The sequence below is a fragment of the Capricornis sumatraensis genome, chromosome 12 (assembly GCF_032405125.1).
Source record: "Capricornis sumatraensis isolate serow.1 chromosome 12, serow.2, whole genome shotgun sequence".
NCBI classification, from domain to species: Eukaryota; Metazoa; Chordata; class Mammalia; order Artiodactyla; family Bovidae; genus Capricornis; species Capricornis sumatraensis.
The window spans coordinates 57,258,747-57,280,170 of record NC_091080.1 but is presented as its reverse complement, the minus strand read 5'-3'; the positions used below and the strand labels follow the sequence as shown (position 1 = coordinate 57,280,170).

The 21,424-nt window shown below is 36.0% G+C and overlaps 1 protein-coding gene across 1 annotated transcript in view; it reads right to left on the bottom strand.

Annotated features, from left to right (window-relative positions):
- The window catches only part of PIBF1 (progesterone immunomodulatory binding factor 1), a 229,162-nt gene that overhangs the window by 38,394 nt on the left and 169,344 nt on the right, over positions 1-21,424 (bottom strand). Inside the window, exon 14 of the mRNA XM_068984596.1 lies at positions 1,811-1,941. Within this exon, the coding sequence (XP_068840697.1) occupies positions 1,811-1,941 (131 nt within the window). The remainder of the gene's footprint in view (positions 1-1,810; positions 1,942-21,424) is intronic.

Genomic DNA, 21,424 nt, shown 5'->3' with positions numbered 1-21,424 from the left:
TATTTCAAGAGAGAAAATTTAATAAGCCCCCATGTATCTGTCACATAGTTTCAATGATTATCAACTCATGAAAAGCTCTCCTTTTAACTACTATTCTACATTATTTTTTGTTTTTTTGCTTCTCTTAATTATATTAGTTAATAAAAAATTAGCTCTTATTCAGATTAGAACATAGGGAGGCAGTATAACATAAAGGTGAAGATTATGGAATTAGAAAGCAGAGATTCAAATTTTGGCCCTATCACAAAACTAATATGTTCTTAGATGACAAACGGCTAATTTTCTCCAGGGATGAATTTGTTCATCATTATAATTTTCTCCTATAGCTGGCTATATTTTTCTCTATAATAAACATTTTTAGCTATCCTAATTCTTAGTAAAATAAATATTCAAACGAATTTACTTGAAGGTAATTCTAAAAGAGGCAAATTTCCCACAGGGCTTTTTATATATCCCTGCTCCAAGATTACAAAGGTAAAACAAAACTCTATACAAAATTTCAAATATAACAAATTTCTATAATATGTAAAGAAAAAATTCTCTTTGGGGCTCTTTCCTCCATTTCCCTAGGATAATCAAGTGTCCAGTGAATGATAAGACCTAATTTCTACTGCTCCCAATAGCTATTTATAGAATGGTTTAGTTAAATCATTGAATTAATTTAATAATGCTGGTTATGAATATTTTAAATATTTAACTGTTATTTATGTTGACATTTAAAACATCAATGTGATTTAAAATTATTACATTATTGAAAAATTATGATCAAGAATAAAATTCTGGGCCAATTTTTTGGTGGGGGAGAAAAGAGAGGAAAAGATTATTCTGATTCATCAAAAACAACATTCACACTTTTGAGTTAGTTATCAGAGAGCTCCCCTGGTGCAAACAGTTAGCTTGCAGTCCTTATATGCAGTTAATTATCAGTAGTTTTATATTTTTGGTTATATATCTTGGGTAACCTAAATTTAATGGCTATCTTCTACAATAACTATATTTTTAAATAAACTACCTTTTCTAATTACTTAATTTAAGAATTTTCTTTCTCATCTAATTCTTTGCTTATACTTTTGTAAACTGGTTAATAATTTATCTAATTACTTATTCTAAATAATTTTAAAATCTAATGATAATTAAGCCAACTAACGAAGCATCCATGAGTTAAAACATCTTTCTTTACATAGCATCATTATTCTACTGTAATTTAAAAAGATTAAAATGATCTCATTAGATGAATAGGTAAAGAATCTGAATAATTATTCAGTGGAACAAGTCTTTTGATAAGGTGTCATGTAAGAAAATAATTTCAACTAAGGATGTGAAAGGAATTTATTTACATTGAGGTAATTTATGGTTTACTTCATGTAAAAGGTCAGAGGCAGAAAAGCCTAAATTCCTTGGCAAAGTCAACAGGAATCTAAGTAAATGTGTACATTTTATCTGTTTAAAAAGTCGTTCTGACTCCACAAGTGGCCCATCCCACTAAAGAATTCTAGGGAACAAGGACAGCACAGGTTGGCTGTTGTGTGCCCTGGGGTTGGGGGAGTGCTTTGTTAATCAGTGTAGCATTGCTACTTCCAGGCTAAGACTTCTGATTTACCAGGTGGAATGTGAATACCTTAATGGGATATGATTTAGCTTTTCTAAGAGAAGTCGAACACATCACATTTAAGATCACCTTCGTGATGTACATTTTTTCTTACCAATTTCCCACCTCAACTACAGCAGTATTATGCTCACAATGCCTTTATTATCCAAATAAATAATAATAATATTTTATTACTCAAATACAAGATTTGTAGATGGTTACCTGACATCTTTTTCGAGTTCGGTAATACACTTCTTCAGGGAATCAATCTTAGAATCTCTCTGACGAACTGATTCAATGAGATACCTGTAAGGTTGTTGAGTCTGGTTTAACAGAGAATTGGCCCTGTCAAGCTAAAGAAAAAAAAAAGGTTTCATTAAAATCTAGACAATTTTATAAGAAACTGAAACTGTTCAAAATGCTCTAGCACAGACATCAGCTCTCCCTTACATGAATTACTCTGAAAAGCTCTTCCTTTGTAAATCTGAAGGTTTTAAAAATTACTAACCAACATAACTATTCTTTAAAATAAAAATAAAGACCATGTAAATAGGAAAGAAAAATTTTAAATAAAATATTAAGTCTTACCAATTTGGGGAATGAGTCACCTAAATTTTCTTACTGTTTGTTGGTCTGAGACAACATGTGATATAAAATTTATCTTTTAAAGAATATCCATTAGCTAAAATGAAAATCATTTATTTGAACTTTATTTCTATTCAAAATAATATAGTGAAAATGTTAGTCGCTCAGTCATGTCCAACTCTTTGCGACTCCATTGATTGTAGCCTGCCGGTTCCTATGTCAATGTAATTCTCCAGGAAAGAATACGGGAGTGGGGTTATCATTCCCTTCTACAGGGGATCTTCCCAACCCAGGGATTGAACCTGGGTCTCCTGCATTTCAGGCAGGTTCTTTACAATCTGAGCCACCAGGAAGCCCCAAAATAACATAATCACTTATAATTCAGTAATTTTTCATGCTTTCATATTCCTTGTCATCTTTACTTACGTACCTAAACCACTATGTATAATTTATGCATCTAAATAACTATATTATGGCAGAAAGTGAAGAACTAAAGAGCCTCTTGATGAAGGTGAAAGAAGAGAGTGAAAAAGTTGGCTTAAAGCTCAACATTCAGAAAACTAAGATCATGGTATTCGGTCTCATCACTTCATGGCAAATAGATGGCGAAACTGAAAACAGTGGCTGACTTTATATTTCTGGGCTCCAAAATCACTGCAGATGGTGACTGCAGCCATGAAATTAAAAGATGCTTACTCCTTGGAAGGAAAGTTATGACCAACCTAGACAGCATATTAAAAAGAAGAGACATTACTTTGCCAACAAAGGTCCATCTAGTCAAGGCTATTATTGTTTTTCCAGTAGTCATGTATGGATGTGAGAGTTGGAGTATGAAGAAAGCTGAGCACTGAAGAACTGATGTTTTTGAACTATAGTGCTGGAGAAGACTCTTGAGAGTCCCTTGGACGGCAAAGAGATCCAATCAGTCCATCCTAAAGGAGATCAGTCCTGGGTATTCATTGGAAGGACTGATGTTGAAGCTGAAACTCCAATACTTTGGCCACCTGATGCGAAGAGCTGACTCATTTGAAAAGACCCTAATGCTGGGAAAGAATGAGAGCAGGAGGAGAAGGGGATGACAGAGGATGAGATGGTTGGATGGCATCACAGACTCAATGGACGTGGGTTTGGGTGAACTCCAGGAGTTGGTGATGGACAGGGAGGCCTGGTGTGCTGTGGTTCATGGGTCTGCAAAGAGTTGGACATGACTGAGCGACTGAACTGAACTTAAATGTATTTTAAATAATCATGTTTAAAATGTAAACATAAAATTTATGATTTTGTGCATTTTACAGTGTACAATTCAATGGCATTAAGTACATTCACAACAGGTAAGCATCACTGGTATCTATTTCTAGAACATTTTCATCAACCCAAACAGAAACTCTGTATAGATTAAGTAAAAACACTCCCCTTAACTCCCTAGTTCCCAAAAACCCTTTGCTTTCTATATGAATTTTCCCATTTTAGATACCTCATATAAGTGGAATCATATGATATTTGTCATGTTGCATCTGTTTAATTCATTTAATTCTAATGTATTCAAGGTTTATCTATGTTGTACCGTATTCCTTTTTATGGCCAAATAATATTCCATTGTATGTTTAGAGCATATTTTGTTTATTCATTCATCTGCTGGTGGATACTTGCATTGTTTCCACTTTTTGACTATTGTGACTAATGTTGTGGTATACAAATATTTGTTTGAGTCCCTGTTTTCAATTCCTTTGATTATCTACCTAGGAATGGAGTGGAAATGCTAGGTCATATGGTAGTTCTATATTTAACTTTTTGAGGTACAGCCAACTGTTTTTCAAAGTGACTGCACCATTTTACATTCCTAACAGCAATGCACTTGGTTCCAATTTCTCCACATCCTCTCCAACACAGTTATTTTATGTATTATTGGCCATTTGTATATCCTCTTTAGAGAAATGTCTATTCACATCTTTTGCCCATATTTTAGTTAGGCTTTTTTTTGCTGTTGAGTCATATGAGTTCTTTATATATTCTGGATATTAAATCCTTAATTAGCTACATGAATTGCAAATATTTTCTCCTATTTTGTAGGCTGTCTTTTCACCATCTTGATACTGACCTTTGATCACAAAAGTTTTAAATTTTGATGACGTATAATCATACCTATTTTTGTTGTTGTTGTTGTACATTCTTTTGGTGTCATTTTAAAGAAACCACTGCTGATTCCAAGGTCATAGATATTCTCCTCTGTTTTCTTCTATGAGTTTTATACCTTTATTTTTGAAATTTAACATATTTGATTCATTTTCAGTTAATTTTTATATGCAGTGTAAGACATGGGTCCAATTTCAATCTTTTACATGTAGATATCCAATTTTACCAGTACTGTTTGTTGAAAGGACTGTATTTTCTCCACTGAGTGGTCCTGGCATCCTTTACTAAAAAACTATATATGTGAGATTTACTTCTGGGCTCTCAACTCTATTCCATCAGTCTTATATGTCTGTCCTTATGCCAGCATAACACTCTTTTGATTACTGTAACTTCACAATAAGTTTTAAAATCTAAAGTATGAGTCTTTCTACCTTTGCTTTTCAATTTCAAGACTGTTTTGGCTATTCGAGGTCACTTGAGATTCCACATGAATTTTTAAATGGGCTTTTCTATTTCTGCAAAACATACCTATGGGATTTTGATAGGGACTGCTCTGAATCTGTCAGTCATTTTGAGCAGTACTGTTATCTTAAGAATATTAAGTCTTCTACATACAGATAGCTAACAGGTAGATGAAAAGATGCTCAACATCACCAATCACTGGAGAAATGTAAATCAAAATCACGGTAAGTTATCACTTTATACCTATCAGAATGGCTATCATCAAAAAGGCCACAAATAACAAATGTTGGCAAGATGTGGAGAAAAGAGAACCCTTGAACACTGTTGGTGGGAATATAAATTGGTGCAGACACTATGGAAAACAGTATGGCGTTTCTTCGAAAAACTAAAAATAGAATATCAGATGATCAAGCAATCCTACTCCCCTAAACATATCATTTATTTTAGCACTGCAATTATTTTTGGTTCTCCTCTCCTTTGGAAAAGATGGAGATATATGCACCCCAATACTCATAGCAGAAGTTACTTAAAAAGCCAAGATATAGAAGCAAGTCCATCAACAGATGAATGGATCAAGATGATGTTGTGGCTTTGCAGGCGGCCTGGTGGTAAAGAGCCACCTGCCAATGCAGAAGACATGGGCTCGATCTCTGGGGTTGGGAAGATCCCCTGGAGTAGGAAATGGCAACCCACTCCAGTAGTCTTGCCTGGGAAATCTCATGGACAGAGAAGCCTGGCAGGCTACAGTCCATGGGGCACCAAAGGCGTCGAATAGGACTTAGTGACTAAACAATAACTACACACACACAAATGGAATATTACTCAGTCATGAAAAATGAAATCCTGCCATTTGCAACACTGATGGAACTTGGAGGGTATTATGCTTAGTGAAGTAAGTCAGACAGAAAGACAAATACTGTAATGTTATCACTTATCTGTGGAATCTAAAGAATACAACAAATTAGTAAATATAACAAAAAAAGAAACAGACTCACAGAGATAGAAAACAAATTAGTGGTTTATCTGTGGGGAGAGGGAAGAGAGGCTAGGGGAGGATAGGGGTAGGGGAGGAACAAACTAGTATGTATAAAAGAAGTAAGTGGGAATTCCTGGCAGTCCAGAGGTTATGCCTCTGCACTCTCATTACCAAGGGCCCAGGTTCAGTCCCTGGTCAGGTTACTAAGATCTCACAAGCCATGCAGCATGGCTAAAAAGAAAGGAAAAAAAAAAAAAGCTACAAGGATATATTGTACAGAACAGGGAATATAGTCAATATTGTACAATAACTATAGATGGAGTATAATCTTTAAAAACTGTGAATCACTATGTTCTATATCTCAAACTTATACAATGTTATAATTCAACAATACTTCAATTAAAAAAAAATGAAAACAAGAAACAACCAAGCCAACCAACCAAACCCACAAAAAGCAATCTTAAATCCTCTATTAGCCGCAGATATCTTCTTTAACTTCTTTCAGGAATGTTTTGTAGTTTCCAGTGTACATGTCTTTCTCCCCTTTGATCAAATTTATTCCTAAGTATTTTATTTCATAAATAAAATATTTTAGTTCCTTTTCAGATTGTTCAAAGTTAGTGTACTGTGTAAAATTTTGTATCATCCCTTTTCACTTTATCTTATATCATAATCATTCTTCCAGGATGTTGGAAGACCTTAATTCATATTTTTAATGGTTATAAAACTATCTAGTAAGCCAATGAGTCACAATTTAATTATATTGTTTATACTAGCAAACATTTAGGCTGTCATCAATTTTTGACTAGTATAAATAATGCTAAAACAAATGATTTTGTACTGTAGATAAAATTTTTCCTTAATACTTTCTTTAAAAAATTTTTTCCATAACAGAAGCACCAATATTAAAGGGGTACAACTATGTAATGTTTTTGATATATAAGACCAAAGATCTTTCTAAAGGATTTTATCATTTATGTAATCAACCAACCTTAGTTTTTTGTTTTATTTCTTTGTGTTTACTCTTCTTCTCCTAAGCAAATATAAAATGTATGCTAGAACAGGACTAAATAGCACTGTCAGTATGAGGAAGCCACTACTTTGGTGCAAAGTAAGTTCTTGAAAAAGCAATTATAAAGCTGGATATGTAAAAACTGAACAATTAGAAAAAAAGTGGTGGATATCTATTATTATAAGGAAGAGGGGGTCAGGAAGGGAGAATTTTATGATGCAGAACAAAAAAATTATAAAATTCCTACTTTATCACCTTAAATGTTCTTTGACAATAACATTCTAGCTTTTTATATGAAAATTTTTTTTCCTTTTTTCTTTATAAATCCTAACAAGTTTAACTGAGGCTGAAGATTTGCTGCTTTTCTAGGACAAGAAATGATTTATATTTCCCTCTCAAATAAACTACATTTACAAGATCTATACCTTTTTTTTTGAATTAAGATTGAAACATATCATTTATTTTAGCACTGCACTTTTTTTGGTTCTCCTCTCACAGGGGAAAAAAAAAATAATGAGTGAGTAGCAGCCTCAAAGTTGAAGGCGTGGAGAACAGCAGGGTGTAGACAGAGGACGGTAGAGAGGAAGGTACAAAGAATCAAGGGCAGAAACATTCATAGTGAAAATGACCAACCATGAGGTTCAGGTGGTGAGGAAGACAGTGAAGCCAAGAGGTGGCTGACTAACTCTTAAAGGCTATCAGCATACAGTTTGAGGACCACTTTATAAAAGTTATGTAAATGATTCACCTAAATTATACTGGACATTTTTGTTAAGGTTATATAAACTGTCACCTAGGAAAAAAATTCCTCAAAGAACAGGATATGAATAGTGAAAGAAAAGAAGACTTTTTTTTTTTTTTTTGGACACAATTCATTATAGTGAAAGTGGAGCCATAAAGAAAAAAAATACCATGAATATTTTCTATACTTCGTGTTTTAGAGCCCTTTTCCCTTGCTTTGGTAATCATTCTTTAAAATCTATTACTATGTCACTGGAATCTTATTCTGCTAAGTTATTTTATGAACATTCAAATATGCAGCTGGACAAAAATAAAACTAACTTCTATTTACCTGTATAACCAGTTTCACCAGTCAATTAAATCAAACAATCGCCTTGACTTTGTTTTCACAGAACTGACCCTAACTGAATAAACTGAACTGACAAGTTGTTTTGTGTTTCCAAGTGCAGAATAGTTGGGGGTGGGGAGCAGGGGTAGGCGGGACATGGGAGAACTAAGGGCATTTACAGAAAAAAATGTAACAGCAGTCATTAACCTTAATTATTTTACTTTGTTTTTTCTCATTACAGCAATTACATATATTAGGTTTTAGTATTATAAACAAAACTGAGGACCAAAAACCTTACTTCCAAAATGTATCTCTACTAGGCAACCAACAAACTTCTTTCTCTCTAGGTAGTAAAACTTGCATAAAGCTGTAAATTTTAAGAATGTTTCTTTATAAGCTTTTAAATCCCCTAGATTTAATTCCTCACGGAATTAAATGTTTTCATGTTTTTCAATGAAAACTGATGTTAATATCTATTTTTGAAATTAATGTAACAACAGAATTTAATTTCTCCAGTACAGCTTTAAAACAATCTTTTTGTAACTATAATCATTTGTATTCAAAAAGTTTCACAATCACTCACTTTGCCTATTGTTAGTAATCTTTTCCTTATAGGAAAGCCTTAGTAATTAGTGACTCAGGAATCACGTACATAACGAATGACTCAGGACTAAACTCACGATACAACATTTTATAGAATTGTTATTTCTCTTTTGTTTCAATAAACTGTACATATGATTCAGAGAAAAGCAACACATGATTATAATATAATTATATATGTTCTCTTAAACTTAAAAGACTTAAGAAGGTGACTACACTTTGTTACCTTTTTCCCAAACAGGGATTGATTTCCTTATAGAATTTATTTTCAAAGGAACTCCTAGAAATGGAACTCTTTTTTACCAGGGACAAAATGCATTCTGTTGAATGGAATGCAACATTGAGTTGCTTTCTGTGTATAAAATACATACATGTGATACTTTCTTGTCGTGGTAAATAGTTGTGCTGAGAAACCCACATATCCTGTTGTCTGATCTTTCTGACTATGCCATGGAATGGAAATGCCTATTTGAGGTTCAACAGGGGGCAATACTTTCATTGTATACTTCTGTGTCCTCAGTCCAAAGCGGTGGTTCTCATATCCACCTAATTATCAGAACCACTGCAGGAAATGTTTAAAAAACTGATTTCTGGATCCTGCCCCAATTCTAATGAATCAAAATTTCTCAGGGTTGGGCCTTAGATTCTGATGATTAATCAAATTTGGAAAGCACAGCTCTTGTAATTTTTGAACTTATTACAGGTCACTCCATCCAACTATTTTAGTAGGTTTAAGAGTACTGCACATAAACTATCTTATATGCTGAATTTACTATTCTCCCCACTAAAACTAGCTTCTTCTCCTGTGCCCCATATAGTTAATGACATCATCCCCTACAACAGGGGTAATATTAATATTTAATGGATACAATTCAACCAATTAAGATGCTAGCCTTTGCACTGGGGCAGGATCCTGGAGAAACTCTGCGGTTCCAGGTGTTACTTTTTTGTTGCTGAAAAGTGGGGAGGTCCAGAAGATCTGAGGAGAGGCACCAGGAAAGACAGCACCATAGTGGTAGAATGACACTTGTGGGCTGAGGGCAACAGCTGCTTACAGGTGTTTCTCCAAACATTATTTTAATAACCAGTAAGCATGATTATCAGCCCTGCTCTGGTCCTGAGTATGGTACAGAAGTATGGTCCACAGAATAAGGAAAAATTCATGAGAGTAGGATGTTAAAATATTTGGAAATAATCAGCTTGGAAGCGATGACTGAGGTCACAGGAGTAGATAGGGCTGCAGAGGATTATTTTCTTCAAAGTGTGGCCCTGAATCACTTTTATTAGAGTCATAAGAATGCAGATTGTTAAAAATGCAGACTCCTGGGCCTCATTCTAGACCTACCTTAATTATAATCTTTGAGGGTAGGATCTAGAAACCTACATTTTCAACAAAAATCTTTGGTGATTTTTATGCTCACTAAAATTTGAGAATCATTACTGAGGTGTAAGAACATGAAAGGGACACCTACATTTCAGGTCTGGAAGAAGAAGATATCAGTTACAAAGACTAAAGAGCTATATGAGGGAAAATGGTGCTATAAAGCAAAGTGAGGACAGAATTTCAGTAATGTCTATAACATCTATAATGTCATGCCACTGATAGAGTAAGGGACTGAGAAGAAAATACTGACAATCAGGAAGTCATTGGTGATCACTGAGGGAAGGGCAGAGCTGAAGAAAGGTTGAGAGAGAGCAGAAGGAACGAAGAAGAGAGAGAGGGGTTAAGTTTTAAAAGTTATTTACATTAACACACACAAACTGTGCCTGAGTGCATGCACGGACATGCACACACACACACACGGACACACACAAAGCTCATTTTTTTGGAGAGAGATCACAGAAGAAAAGAGTAAGTGAACATACTAAAAAATCCCTGGGTGAACATACTAAAAAATCCCTGGGTGAAAAAGACTCAAGGAAAATAAATTTATATGATCTAACTGTAATAAGGAAAGCTATATAATGGAATGGATGGTTTGCAAGAGTGGAAGTCGCCTTCAATAAAGATAAAGGGAAACAGGATAGATATAGAAAAATAAAAAATACTGGGCCACAGGTATGCGAACCCTGTTGATGTACAACAACAGGAATTTGTTCCACTTGCAAGCAGCAAAAGTAACATTTCCACAAGAAATTTTCAGTACATTAAAACTGTATTGAAGAATTTTCTTTCCTCTCCTCCCTTTCCCTCATATATTGATGGAGTAACTACCTGATTATAAGATATTAGGCTAAAGGTAGGAATGTCAAGGAAAGCGTGATAGATGAATCTGGCAACAAAGCCTTGGAAAGTGCTCAGTGAATGTAGTGTTCAGATGGCTGATAAGGTCCCAGGCTGTGTTAGGAGGCCACGTGGAGCCAAGGGGCTTGACAGATTGGAAATGCAAAGAGTTTATGAGTACAAATAAAGCACAGATGTGGTGGAAATGAAAAGACTGGGATGGTGGGAAGAACTGGGAGGGCTGGAAGGGCCTGTGATTAGCATTAGAGAATGGAATTTTCAAGTTCAAGTGCTTTAAATTTCTTTCCCCCTCAAAGCTACCCCTGAGAAATTCATTTTAATGTGGTTCACTTGTACAACAATGCTGACAGCGGAGGAGGGATTTACAATGTGATTCGTAATAGCTCTTGAAAGAAAAAATTATAGCCATTTATGAATTTATAAAGGCACACTAGTAAGGGAAAGACTTTAAACAATTATAATATCTGTTTGATATGTAAATAGGATATAATTTATAAATAAGTCACTGTTTTTCCTTACTTCAGTGGTGGCTGGCATTTGGCATGTGCACGCACACACACACACACACACACACTCACACATTCTCATATGATCTGGTATTGTGAACCTTTAAAAAGATGGATTAAAGAATAAATTCTAGTATATTGTCCTGGATCCATGTGATTGAATTTTTTCCCAGGATGAACTATAACAAAGACATCTTGGTTTAAGCCCTTGGCAAATTTAGACACAGAGATGTACTACAATTAAAGTTAATGTTTTGTTCATGTAAGGAATCAGCCCTTCATAGGGTAAATATGTTTATTAGTATTAAAATAAAATGTTAATTTCTATATAATTCTGTATTGGAACATCAAAAAATAAGATAATGACAATAATAATAATTTATACATGTTAAAGGCAATTTCTGGTATTGTTTTGACTGTCACGTAACACCCATGAACACCACTTGTTGTTCCAACAACTTTTTAAGTCTTTATGAAACTGTCACCCATCAACAGTTATCCCTCATGTCCAGTCACACTACATATTGTGCATCCATAAAATATGTAACACTAACTTCACAAGGGGTGACACACCAACATGAAATGCACACAGACACACAGAAAACTCCGTCTCTCCCAAATTCTTTAACATTACCCAAAAGTAAGTTGTTAATTTTTCTCTAGACAATATTACTTTCCAGGGGGTATTTTTCTGCTATCAACAAAAACAGCTTTAAGGACTGACAAATCGCACAAGTGACAAAAGGTGGCCACGATACCCTCACAGGAAGTAAGTCACTGACATCTTCCCCACTCCTTCCTTTCCTCTTCTCCTATCTTTTCTCTGTGGTTCTCAGATTTCATTCTCTTTCATGTTTGTTTTCTTTTCTTTCTTCCTTTTTACTTTTTAAAGACTTTCGTTAAAGCACTTTGAGGTTCGGCAAAATTAAGCAAAAGTAGAGAGTCCCAGGTACTCTGCCTGCCCCCAACCCCACAGCCATCACCATTTGTTACAATTAATGAACCTACACTGACAGATCATGATCACTCAAAGTCCACAGCTTAAACCACCAAGGGTTCACTCTTGGTGATGTATATTCTACAGGTTTTGACAAATGTACGTTTGTCCCTTGGAATCCACAGGGGACTGTCTCCAGGATCCCCCATGGTTGCTCATGTCCAAGGATGCTCAAGTTCCTTACAGAAAATATGATGGCACAGTCTTTGCACATAACCTACACATATCCTCTTGTACACTTTAAAATATATCTAGATTACTTATAATACCTAATATGATATTATATAATTATATATGCAATTATATTATGGAAATAGTTGCTAGTGTCAGCAAACTCAAGTTCTGCTCTTCAGAACTTTCTGGATTTTATTTTCCCAAGTATTTTTGATCCACAGTTGGTTGATTCAATCCATGAATGTGGAATCTGTGGATATGGAGGACTGACTGTAATCCCATGTATCCACTGTTTACATCATAAAGAACAGTAATCACTACCCTAATAACCCATGCAGTTCTGTCTGTTCATCCCTTCTAATCCCTGGCAACCATTGATCTTTTTACTGTCTTCATAAATTTCCCCCTTTCTAGAGTGTTATACATTTGGAAACATAGTATGATAGTATGTAGTCTTTTCAGACTGTCTTTGCTTTAAAACTTACTTTTTCTTCCCTTGCTTTTGTTTTTGTTCTCCACCCCCGCCCCCGCTCCCGCCCCCCGGCATTAAACGTTACAAAATATAATTTGTCTTAAAAACTAAAAGTAATCCACTCTGATCAAATTTCAATTACTTGGAACTTCATATTTTACAAATGAGGACACTGAGACACAGAAGGGTTAAACAACTGATCCAACTTTACACAGCTAGTAAATTACCAAAAATGAGGTTTTAATCCAGTGAGTCTGGCTCTGGTATGTGTTTTGCCAGTATTTATTATTACTTCTTAATAACGAAAAGAAAGCAATATGTCAGACCAGCCCAGAATGTGGACAGATAAGAATTCCTTTTCCTTCAGTTCAGTTCAGTTCAGTTGCTCAGTCGTGTCTGACTCTTTGCGACCCCATGAATCGCAGCACGCCAGGCCTCCCTGTCCATCACCAACTCCCGGAGTTCACTCAGACTCACGTCCATCGAGTCAGTGATGCCATCCAGCCATCTCATCCTCTGTCTTCCCCTTCTTCTCCTGCCCCCAATCCCTCCCAGCATCAGAGTCTTTTCCAATGAGTCAACTCTTTGCATGAGGTGGCCAAAGCACTGGAGCTTCAGCTTTAGCATCATTCCTTCCAAAGAAATCTCAAGGTTGATCTCCTTCAGAATGGACCGGTTGGATCTCTTTGCAGTCCAAGGGATTCTCAAGAGTCTTATCCAACACCACAGTTCAAAAGCGTTAATTCTCCGGCGCTCAGCCTTCTTCACAGTCCAACTCTCACATTCATACATGACCACAGGAAAAACCATAGCCTTGACTAGATGGACCTTAGTCGGCAAAGTAATATCTCTGCTTTTGAATATTCTATCTAGGTTGATCATAACTTTTCTTCCAAGGAGTAAGCGTCTTTTAATTTCATGGCTGCAGTCACCATCTGCAGTGATTCTGGAGCCCAAAATAATAAAGTCTGACACTGTTTCCACTGTTTCCCCATCTATTTCCCATGAAGTGATGGGACCAGATACCATGATCTTCGTTTTTTGAATGTAGAGTTTTAAGCCAACTTCTTCACTCTCTTCTCTCACTTTCATTAAGAGGCTTTTTAGTTCCTCTTCACTTTCTGCCATAAGGGTGGTGTCATCTGCATATCTGAGGTTATTGATATTTCTCCCAGGAATCTTGATTCCAGCTTGTGTTTCTTCCAGTCCAGCGTTTCTCATGATGTACTCTGCAGATAAGTTAAATAAGCAGGGTGACAATATACAGCCTTGATGGACTCCTTTTCCTATTTGGAACCAGTCTGTTCCATGTCCACTTCTAACTGTTGCTTCCTGACCTGCATACAGATTTCTCAAGAGGCAGGTCAGGTGGTCTGGTATTCCCATCTCTCTCAGAACTTTCCAGTTTATTGTGATCCACACAGTCAAAGGCTTTGGCATAGTCAATAAAGCAGACATAGATGTTTTTCTGGAACTCTCTTGTTTTTTCCAAGATCCAGCGGATGTTGACAATTTGATCTCTGGTTCCTCTGCCTTTTCTAAAACCAGCTTGAACATCTGGAAGTTCATGGTTCACGTATTGCTGAAGCCTGGCTTGGAGAATTTTGAGCATTACTTTGCTTGCATGTGAGATGAGTGCAATTGTGCGGTAGTTTGAGCATTCTTTGGCATTGCCTTTCTTTGGGATTGGAATGAAAACTGACCTTTTCCAGTCCTGTGGCCACTGCTGAGCTTTCCAAATTTGCTGGCATATTGAGTGCAGCACTTTCATAGCATCATCTTTCAGGATTTGAAATAGCTCAACTGGAATTCCATCACCTCCACTAGCTTTGATCGTAGTGATGCTTTCTAAGGCCCACTTGACTTCACATTCCAGGATGTCTGGCTCTAGATTAGTGATCACATCATTGTGATTATCCGGGTCATGAAGATTTTTTTTGTATAGTTCTTCTGTGTATTCTTGCCACCTCTTAATATCTTCTGCTTCTGTTACGTCCATACCATTTCTGTCCTTTATCGAGCCCATCTTCACACGAAATGTTCTGTTGGTATCTCTAATTTTCTTGAAGAGATCGCTAGTCTTTCCCATTCTGTTCTTTTCCTCTATTTCTTTGCATTGATTGCTGAAGAAGGCTTTCTTTTCTCTTCTCGCTATTCTTTGGAACTCTGCATTCAGATGCTTATATGTTTCCTTTTCTCCTTTGCTTTTCGCTTCTCTTCTTTTCACAGCTATTTGTAAGGCCTCCCCAGACAGCCATTTTGCTTTTTTCCATTTCTTTTCCATGGGGATGGTCTTGATCCCTGTCTCCTGTATAATGTCACGAACCTCATTCTATAGTTCATCAGGCACTCTATCTATCACCTTACTTTCCCCCAAATAAAGAATGTGGCTAGAAGCATGGATGCATAGGCACACATACAAGCAGTGAAGAAATATGACCAATTTACCACAAAGAAATCTGCTTCACTGCCATTCTCCCATGCTAAAAACATATGATTGCTTCTCCCTGGGCACTGATGTTGACGTGGGACTTAAGAGGCTCTGTGGTGGTTTCCCTGCTGCTTTGGCCACTTTCAGAAGATACGTGAGAACCATGGCACTCATTTTATGTCTTCTGTGTGCCCATGTGTAACTATAGGCAGTCATAATCACTATCCTCTTCCCTGCTTTACTTTCCATTATATAACTTGAGTTCTAACTTCCATTATATAACTTGAGTATATCTTTTACTTGCAAAATATTCTTGTTTCTCCCCTCAGTAGAACGAAAGCTCCAAAGGGCAAGGGCAGGAATTTTTGTCTGTCTTCTCCACTGATTATTCCCAGGGCTTAGAGCAATGCCTGGCACACAGTTGGCATTTAATACATATTTGCTGGCAGACAATTTCATATCAATACTATCTAACACTTGACAAAGTCATTTACTAAAATAGCTTATGTCTTATGCTTGGTTGAATGGCATGGAATAGATTAAAACATTTTATAATAACATTACCTTTATAGATTTTTCTAACATAGTCCTTTCTGTTGTGAAGAGTCATAAGGAAACAAATTTTTTTGGGGGGGAAAGTAACATAGTTTCTATAATGGAAAATCCTGCTATTTGTTGGGAGTTTGTCAGGAATAATACCTGCAATTTAGTGATAAAAATGTTAAAACATGGATATGAGGCCTTTGAAAAACTCAATAAAGTTTAAAACAAGATTTATTTTAAGAAAGGAATCACCCTGGAATTAGAGGGCTGCCTTTTTGGGAAGATAAAGGCTTGATAAAGAAGGTAAATAATGGGGTTCTCTGATCCACAGTCATATATATGTATTCTAAATAATCTGGAGGAAAAGTTACAGACTGAAACAGATGTTACTCACATCTGTAAATGGTACTAATTCCAACCAATGGCAGAAACCACAGTGAATCTGTTCAAGACTGTTCAAGGGGTAATGCTGAAAAAATGGAAAAAACTGACTGAAAAGGGCCAGCACAAAAATACAGAAAAGTATGACAACTGCTTCACCATTACACTATTAATTCAAAATGATAGAGAGATTAGATTAGCACTGCTCCTGAAGATGGTAGGTACATACAACTGGGAAGCTTACACACTTTTATATTACAGTCACACCAGATGACTCCCTATTTCTCTAACATGCTTTACTCATTTTTACTTCTTCACCTTTCCTTTCTTTTTAACCCCGAAACTGATTTCTCAGGAAGGCTGACTTAAGAAGAAAAAATGTGTTACATGCCTGTCCAGATGAGTGTTTTCACACTGTGGGTTGCAAACAGTTTTAAAAGGAAAAAGAAACAGAACAGAATAGCAACTAACAGAATGTGGTAAGGGTATTCGCTGTGTTGGGAAAATCATTTTAGATACACACACACCTATATATTCACACACACACAAGCAAATATACATACATATGTACATACTGGGATGATATTAAGATACACTTCTTACTATAGCTCATGGTCAAAAAAACGTAACAGTTATTTGTCCATGTGGTGGTTATATCTTTAATTAAAAAGGATCAAGTTTATATTCAAATCCGTCAAAACCCAAATCTGTTGCAGGTCAACTTTGGAGCCAGTTTACTGACAGTTTGATCACTTGGTGAAAAGTGATCTTTTTAGATCAGATCTTTTAGGTCTGAGGAGTGGAGGGATCACATGTTACAGTTTGCAGTATGTTACTAAGACAAATACCATATTCACCAGGAACCTGAGTGAACTGGACAGACTTTGCATCTGAGTCATTTTTCTGATTCTTTCATTCTTCTCTGATATTGTTAGCCATTATTATTATTTATTCCCAAAATAATTTTGATTTTATAAAAGTATCTACTTAAAATTTCTAATAAAGACTATGTTATTGGTGCTGTTAATTATCTTATTTATATTATTGCTATTTAACTCTTTTCTATACAATGATTCAACAAATTAGTTGAATTTTTATTAGTAATTCATATTCTCTAAACATAAAAATTCTGGTTATTCTGAAGTTTTTATTAGTTTTAAAACATGCAGTTTTGCATACTGCTCCTAAAATGCTATGTCTGTATGCAATTAAATATACTTTTTCAATTAAGAGCAGCTTACTACTCTTTAGAACTGCAGTTTTCATACCATACATCTCTTCATAGAAATTACTTATATTATAATTAAAAAATCTTATTATATTGTGTTAAAATTCATTCAGATAGTTCATTTTGAATATTTTCATACAGGCAAAATAAGCACAATGAACTCCAATGATGCAACTACTATTTCTTTTAAAACATGCTATCTTTATTAATAAAATATTTATTTCATCAATACTATGGCCAAGAGAAAAATACATGATATGAAGGATAAAAACCAAACAAACAAATACCTAAACTGTCAGCATTTACAGAGTGATTTAACAGGTCAGTGTACTAGGTGCTTATCTCAGATTGGGTTATCTCTAATTCTTAGGGCAAATATGGATATAGTATTATTACTCCTACCTTACACATCAAAAAATTGAGGTTTAAATAACTTGCCTAGAGACAGATTAACTCAGTCTGTCCCACCCGAAAGCCCATGGTTTTCATAATCTAATGGCAAATGAATATAGCAGCATATGATTTAAATGCTACAGACACATAAGATGTTCTTACCTTTATTATACCTTTTTATTACTCAGCTCTTAGTTTTATAGCCATTTCACCCTAAAACAAAACACGGCAAAAGAAAAAACTCCACAGTGTTTTTAATAAAGGTTGATGATTCTACTGATGCAACTGGAGCATTTTTTTTCATGGTGGTGGTGGGTAGAGATGATATATATACTGATCTCTTGTTCAGTATATAACAAAAAGCATACTTTGTCCCATCAAAACTGGAAACTAATCCTTCAACAAATATTTATTTATTACCTACTAGAAATAAGAACTGTACTAAATGGTGGAAATACTCAGACCAATAAAAACATATACATAAAGCTTACAGACAGCCAGGTCACTAATTATATGGACATGTGGGTGTGTGCACATATATAGGTATATATATATATACACATATGAGAGAGAGAGAGGTATACATGGCATGATGGGGATATGTAAGCCACTTTTACCTGGGGTTCAGAAGAGGCTTAGAAGAATAGGTGATACTTGAAACTGATCTTGAAAGACAAGTATCTGTGATGTAGACAAGGGTATGCTGGGCAGACTAGAATGTGCGAAAGCATGGTGACATAAAATAGCATTGAATGCTTGGAGAATTACAAGTAAAGCACAAGTAGTTATGTATGGGGGGAGCATAGTGGGGTGTGTGTGTGTGTGTTGTGTAATGTAAGAGGAAATTGGGTAGGCAGGCAAGGCTCGGATAATGGACACTTTTATATATCATTATTAGGAAACAGACAGCTCTGACTGTGGAAGAAAGAAAAACAGATTTATATTTAGAAACAGCACTCTGGCAACAAGGCAGAGGGCTTAAAGAATAGAAAGGAAGGTGAAGCAGATGCTTACTAAAATAATTCAGATGAGAGATAAGAGATTGTACTAAGTCAGTGCCACTGAAGCAGGACACTTAGTAGAGAGATGTTCAGAGATGGGGTGAACTGAGTAGGGAAGACTTGGTATTTGCTGAATTCTCCTTCTGTACTGTTTGAATTATGATTATATATATTTCCACATATACAACTGGCTTAGTAAAAAAGGCCTACACCAAAAAGGCTACTTCATGCTGAAGCCATAAAACAAGACGAGGTAAGATGCCCATCTTAGTAAGAAGAAGAACTCTGGGGTTTGTTGACATTGATGGAACACAGAAACAAAAGGAAATGGAGGAGACTTCAAAGCAGGAGGGTAACTATGTGGATGCAGCGGGAGCAAAGGACACATTATTTGGTGGGGGAGGTGGATGTAAGCAAGGACGTGGGGAGAGAAAGATAACGTAAGACAAGGATGACAAAGGTTAAACTGGACTGAATTGGGTTTCTATGGCCATGCTAAAGAACTGACCGTGCTAAAGACTCTGGACATTTTCTGGGAAGAAATGGACATTTTAAAACAGGAAATAATGATCTACAGCCTGGAGGAGAGTTTTGGGTGGATGAAAGACTTTTGATGGACTGATGAATTAAACTGTATTTGACAGAACATATGTATACCTGTGGCTTATTCGTGTTGATGTATGGCAGAGGCCAACATAATATTGTAAAGCAATTATCCTCCAATTAAAAAATAGGAGAGAGAGAAAAAAAAGAAGTGGTATATACATACAATGGAATACTACTCAGCCATAAAAAGAACATTTTGCCACGTGCAACAACATGGACGGATTTAGAGGCTATTTATGCTAAGTGAAATAAGTCAGAGAAAGACAAATACTATATGTCATCACTTGTATGTTGCAACCAAAAAATAAAACAAACTAATGAATATAACAAAAAGAAAACAGACTCATAGATACCGAGAACAAAGTAATGGTTATCAGCAGGGAGAGAGACAGGGAGAGTAGGGATTAGCAGGTACAAACAATTATGTAAAAAGTAAGTAAGCCACGAGGAGATACTGTAAAATACAGGGTATATAGCCAATATATTATTAACCATAAATGGAACAAACCTTTATAAACTGTGAAAAAATTGTAAGCAACATAGTACTTCATCCAAATGTTTACTTTCTAAGCTTTGCATTTCTACTGGTGAAATAAAACCACTGGTCTTTATGGAAGAATTTTAAGTATCAACAAACTTTCCCAAGCAAAGGGATTCAATAAATATTACTAGTTTTCATCTTTTCTATGAAACTGGGACACATCTTAGAATCGCTATCGGCCCTGCTTGCACATCAACAAATCTGGTCTTAGTTGTTTACATTGTAGTTTCAATTGAGTTCTGGATAACCGTTCATTAGTTGAGTTTTAACTGCCATAAAAATGTCTTCAGAAAGATGATAATGTGATTCACCACTAAAAGTTTGTGTTAGAAGAAAAGCGCAGAAACAGAATTGTATAATATATGATAAAAATCATTGTCTAAAGAATGTTTGTCTAAAATTAGAAGAAAAATTGAAGTGATAATAAAGCACTGTATCACACTTTAACTGGCAGTATCATCTACTTTTGACTTTTTGCATGCATGTTCAGTTGCTCTCCCATGGACTGTTTGGAACCCCATGGCCTGCAGTCCTCCAAGTTCCTCTGTCCATGGAAGTTTTCAGGCAAGAATACTGGAATGGGTTGCCATTTCCTCTCTGGGGGATATTCTTGACTCAGGGATCGAACTCATTTCTCCTGCATTGCAGGCAGATTCTTTACTACTGAGCCACCTGGGAAGCCCTTTGACTCTTCAGTGATACAAAAAATAGTGGAACTTTTTTTTTTCCCTTTCATATTAGTGGAGTCTTAGAAATATGGTGGGAAATGTTGACTGTGTAGTTTTAGGGCTGGGGTTGGCATGTGAATCTCCTCCTTTAAAATGCTGAGGTGGGGCTGTAGGAGTCGTGTGTACTATAGACTCCTTCCTAGAGCCCGGGCTGAACCAGAATGCTGGTGGAACAACCCTCCCAATTTCTCAAGTCAGGTACTCAGAGGACAGAGGCAAATGTTCTTCTCACATGCTGCTGCTAAGTCGTTTCTGTCGTGTCCGACTCTGTGCGACCCCATAGATGGCAGCCCACCAGGCTTCCCCGTCCCTGGGATTCTCCAGGCAAGAACATTGGAGTGGGTTGCCATTTCCTTCTCCAATTCAAGAAAGTGAAAAGTGAAAGTGAAGTTGCTCATTCATGTCCGACTCTTCACGACCCCATGGACTGCAGCCTACCAGGCTCCTCCGTCCGTGGGATTTTCCAGGCAAGAGTACTGGAGTGGGGTGCCATTGCCTTCTCCATCTTCTGATATAGATACATACATTTATTATGTTTGTGGCACTCATGTTTCCTAAGGTCACTGGTAGAAACTAAAACATACTGACAAGCATTACAAAGACTCCATTAAAAACTCCTTCTGCCACATAATTTTTCCTTATCTGGGCAGACATTAGACACCTTTCCTATTTCCTTTTCTCAGTATTAATGCTTCAAAATCCCACATTACATTTGTAGATGCTTTGAATTTTTCCTATAGCAAATCCCTTTTC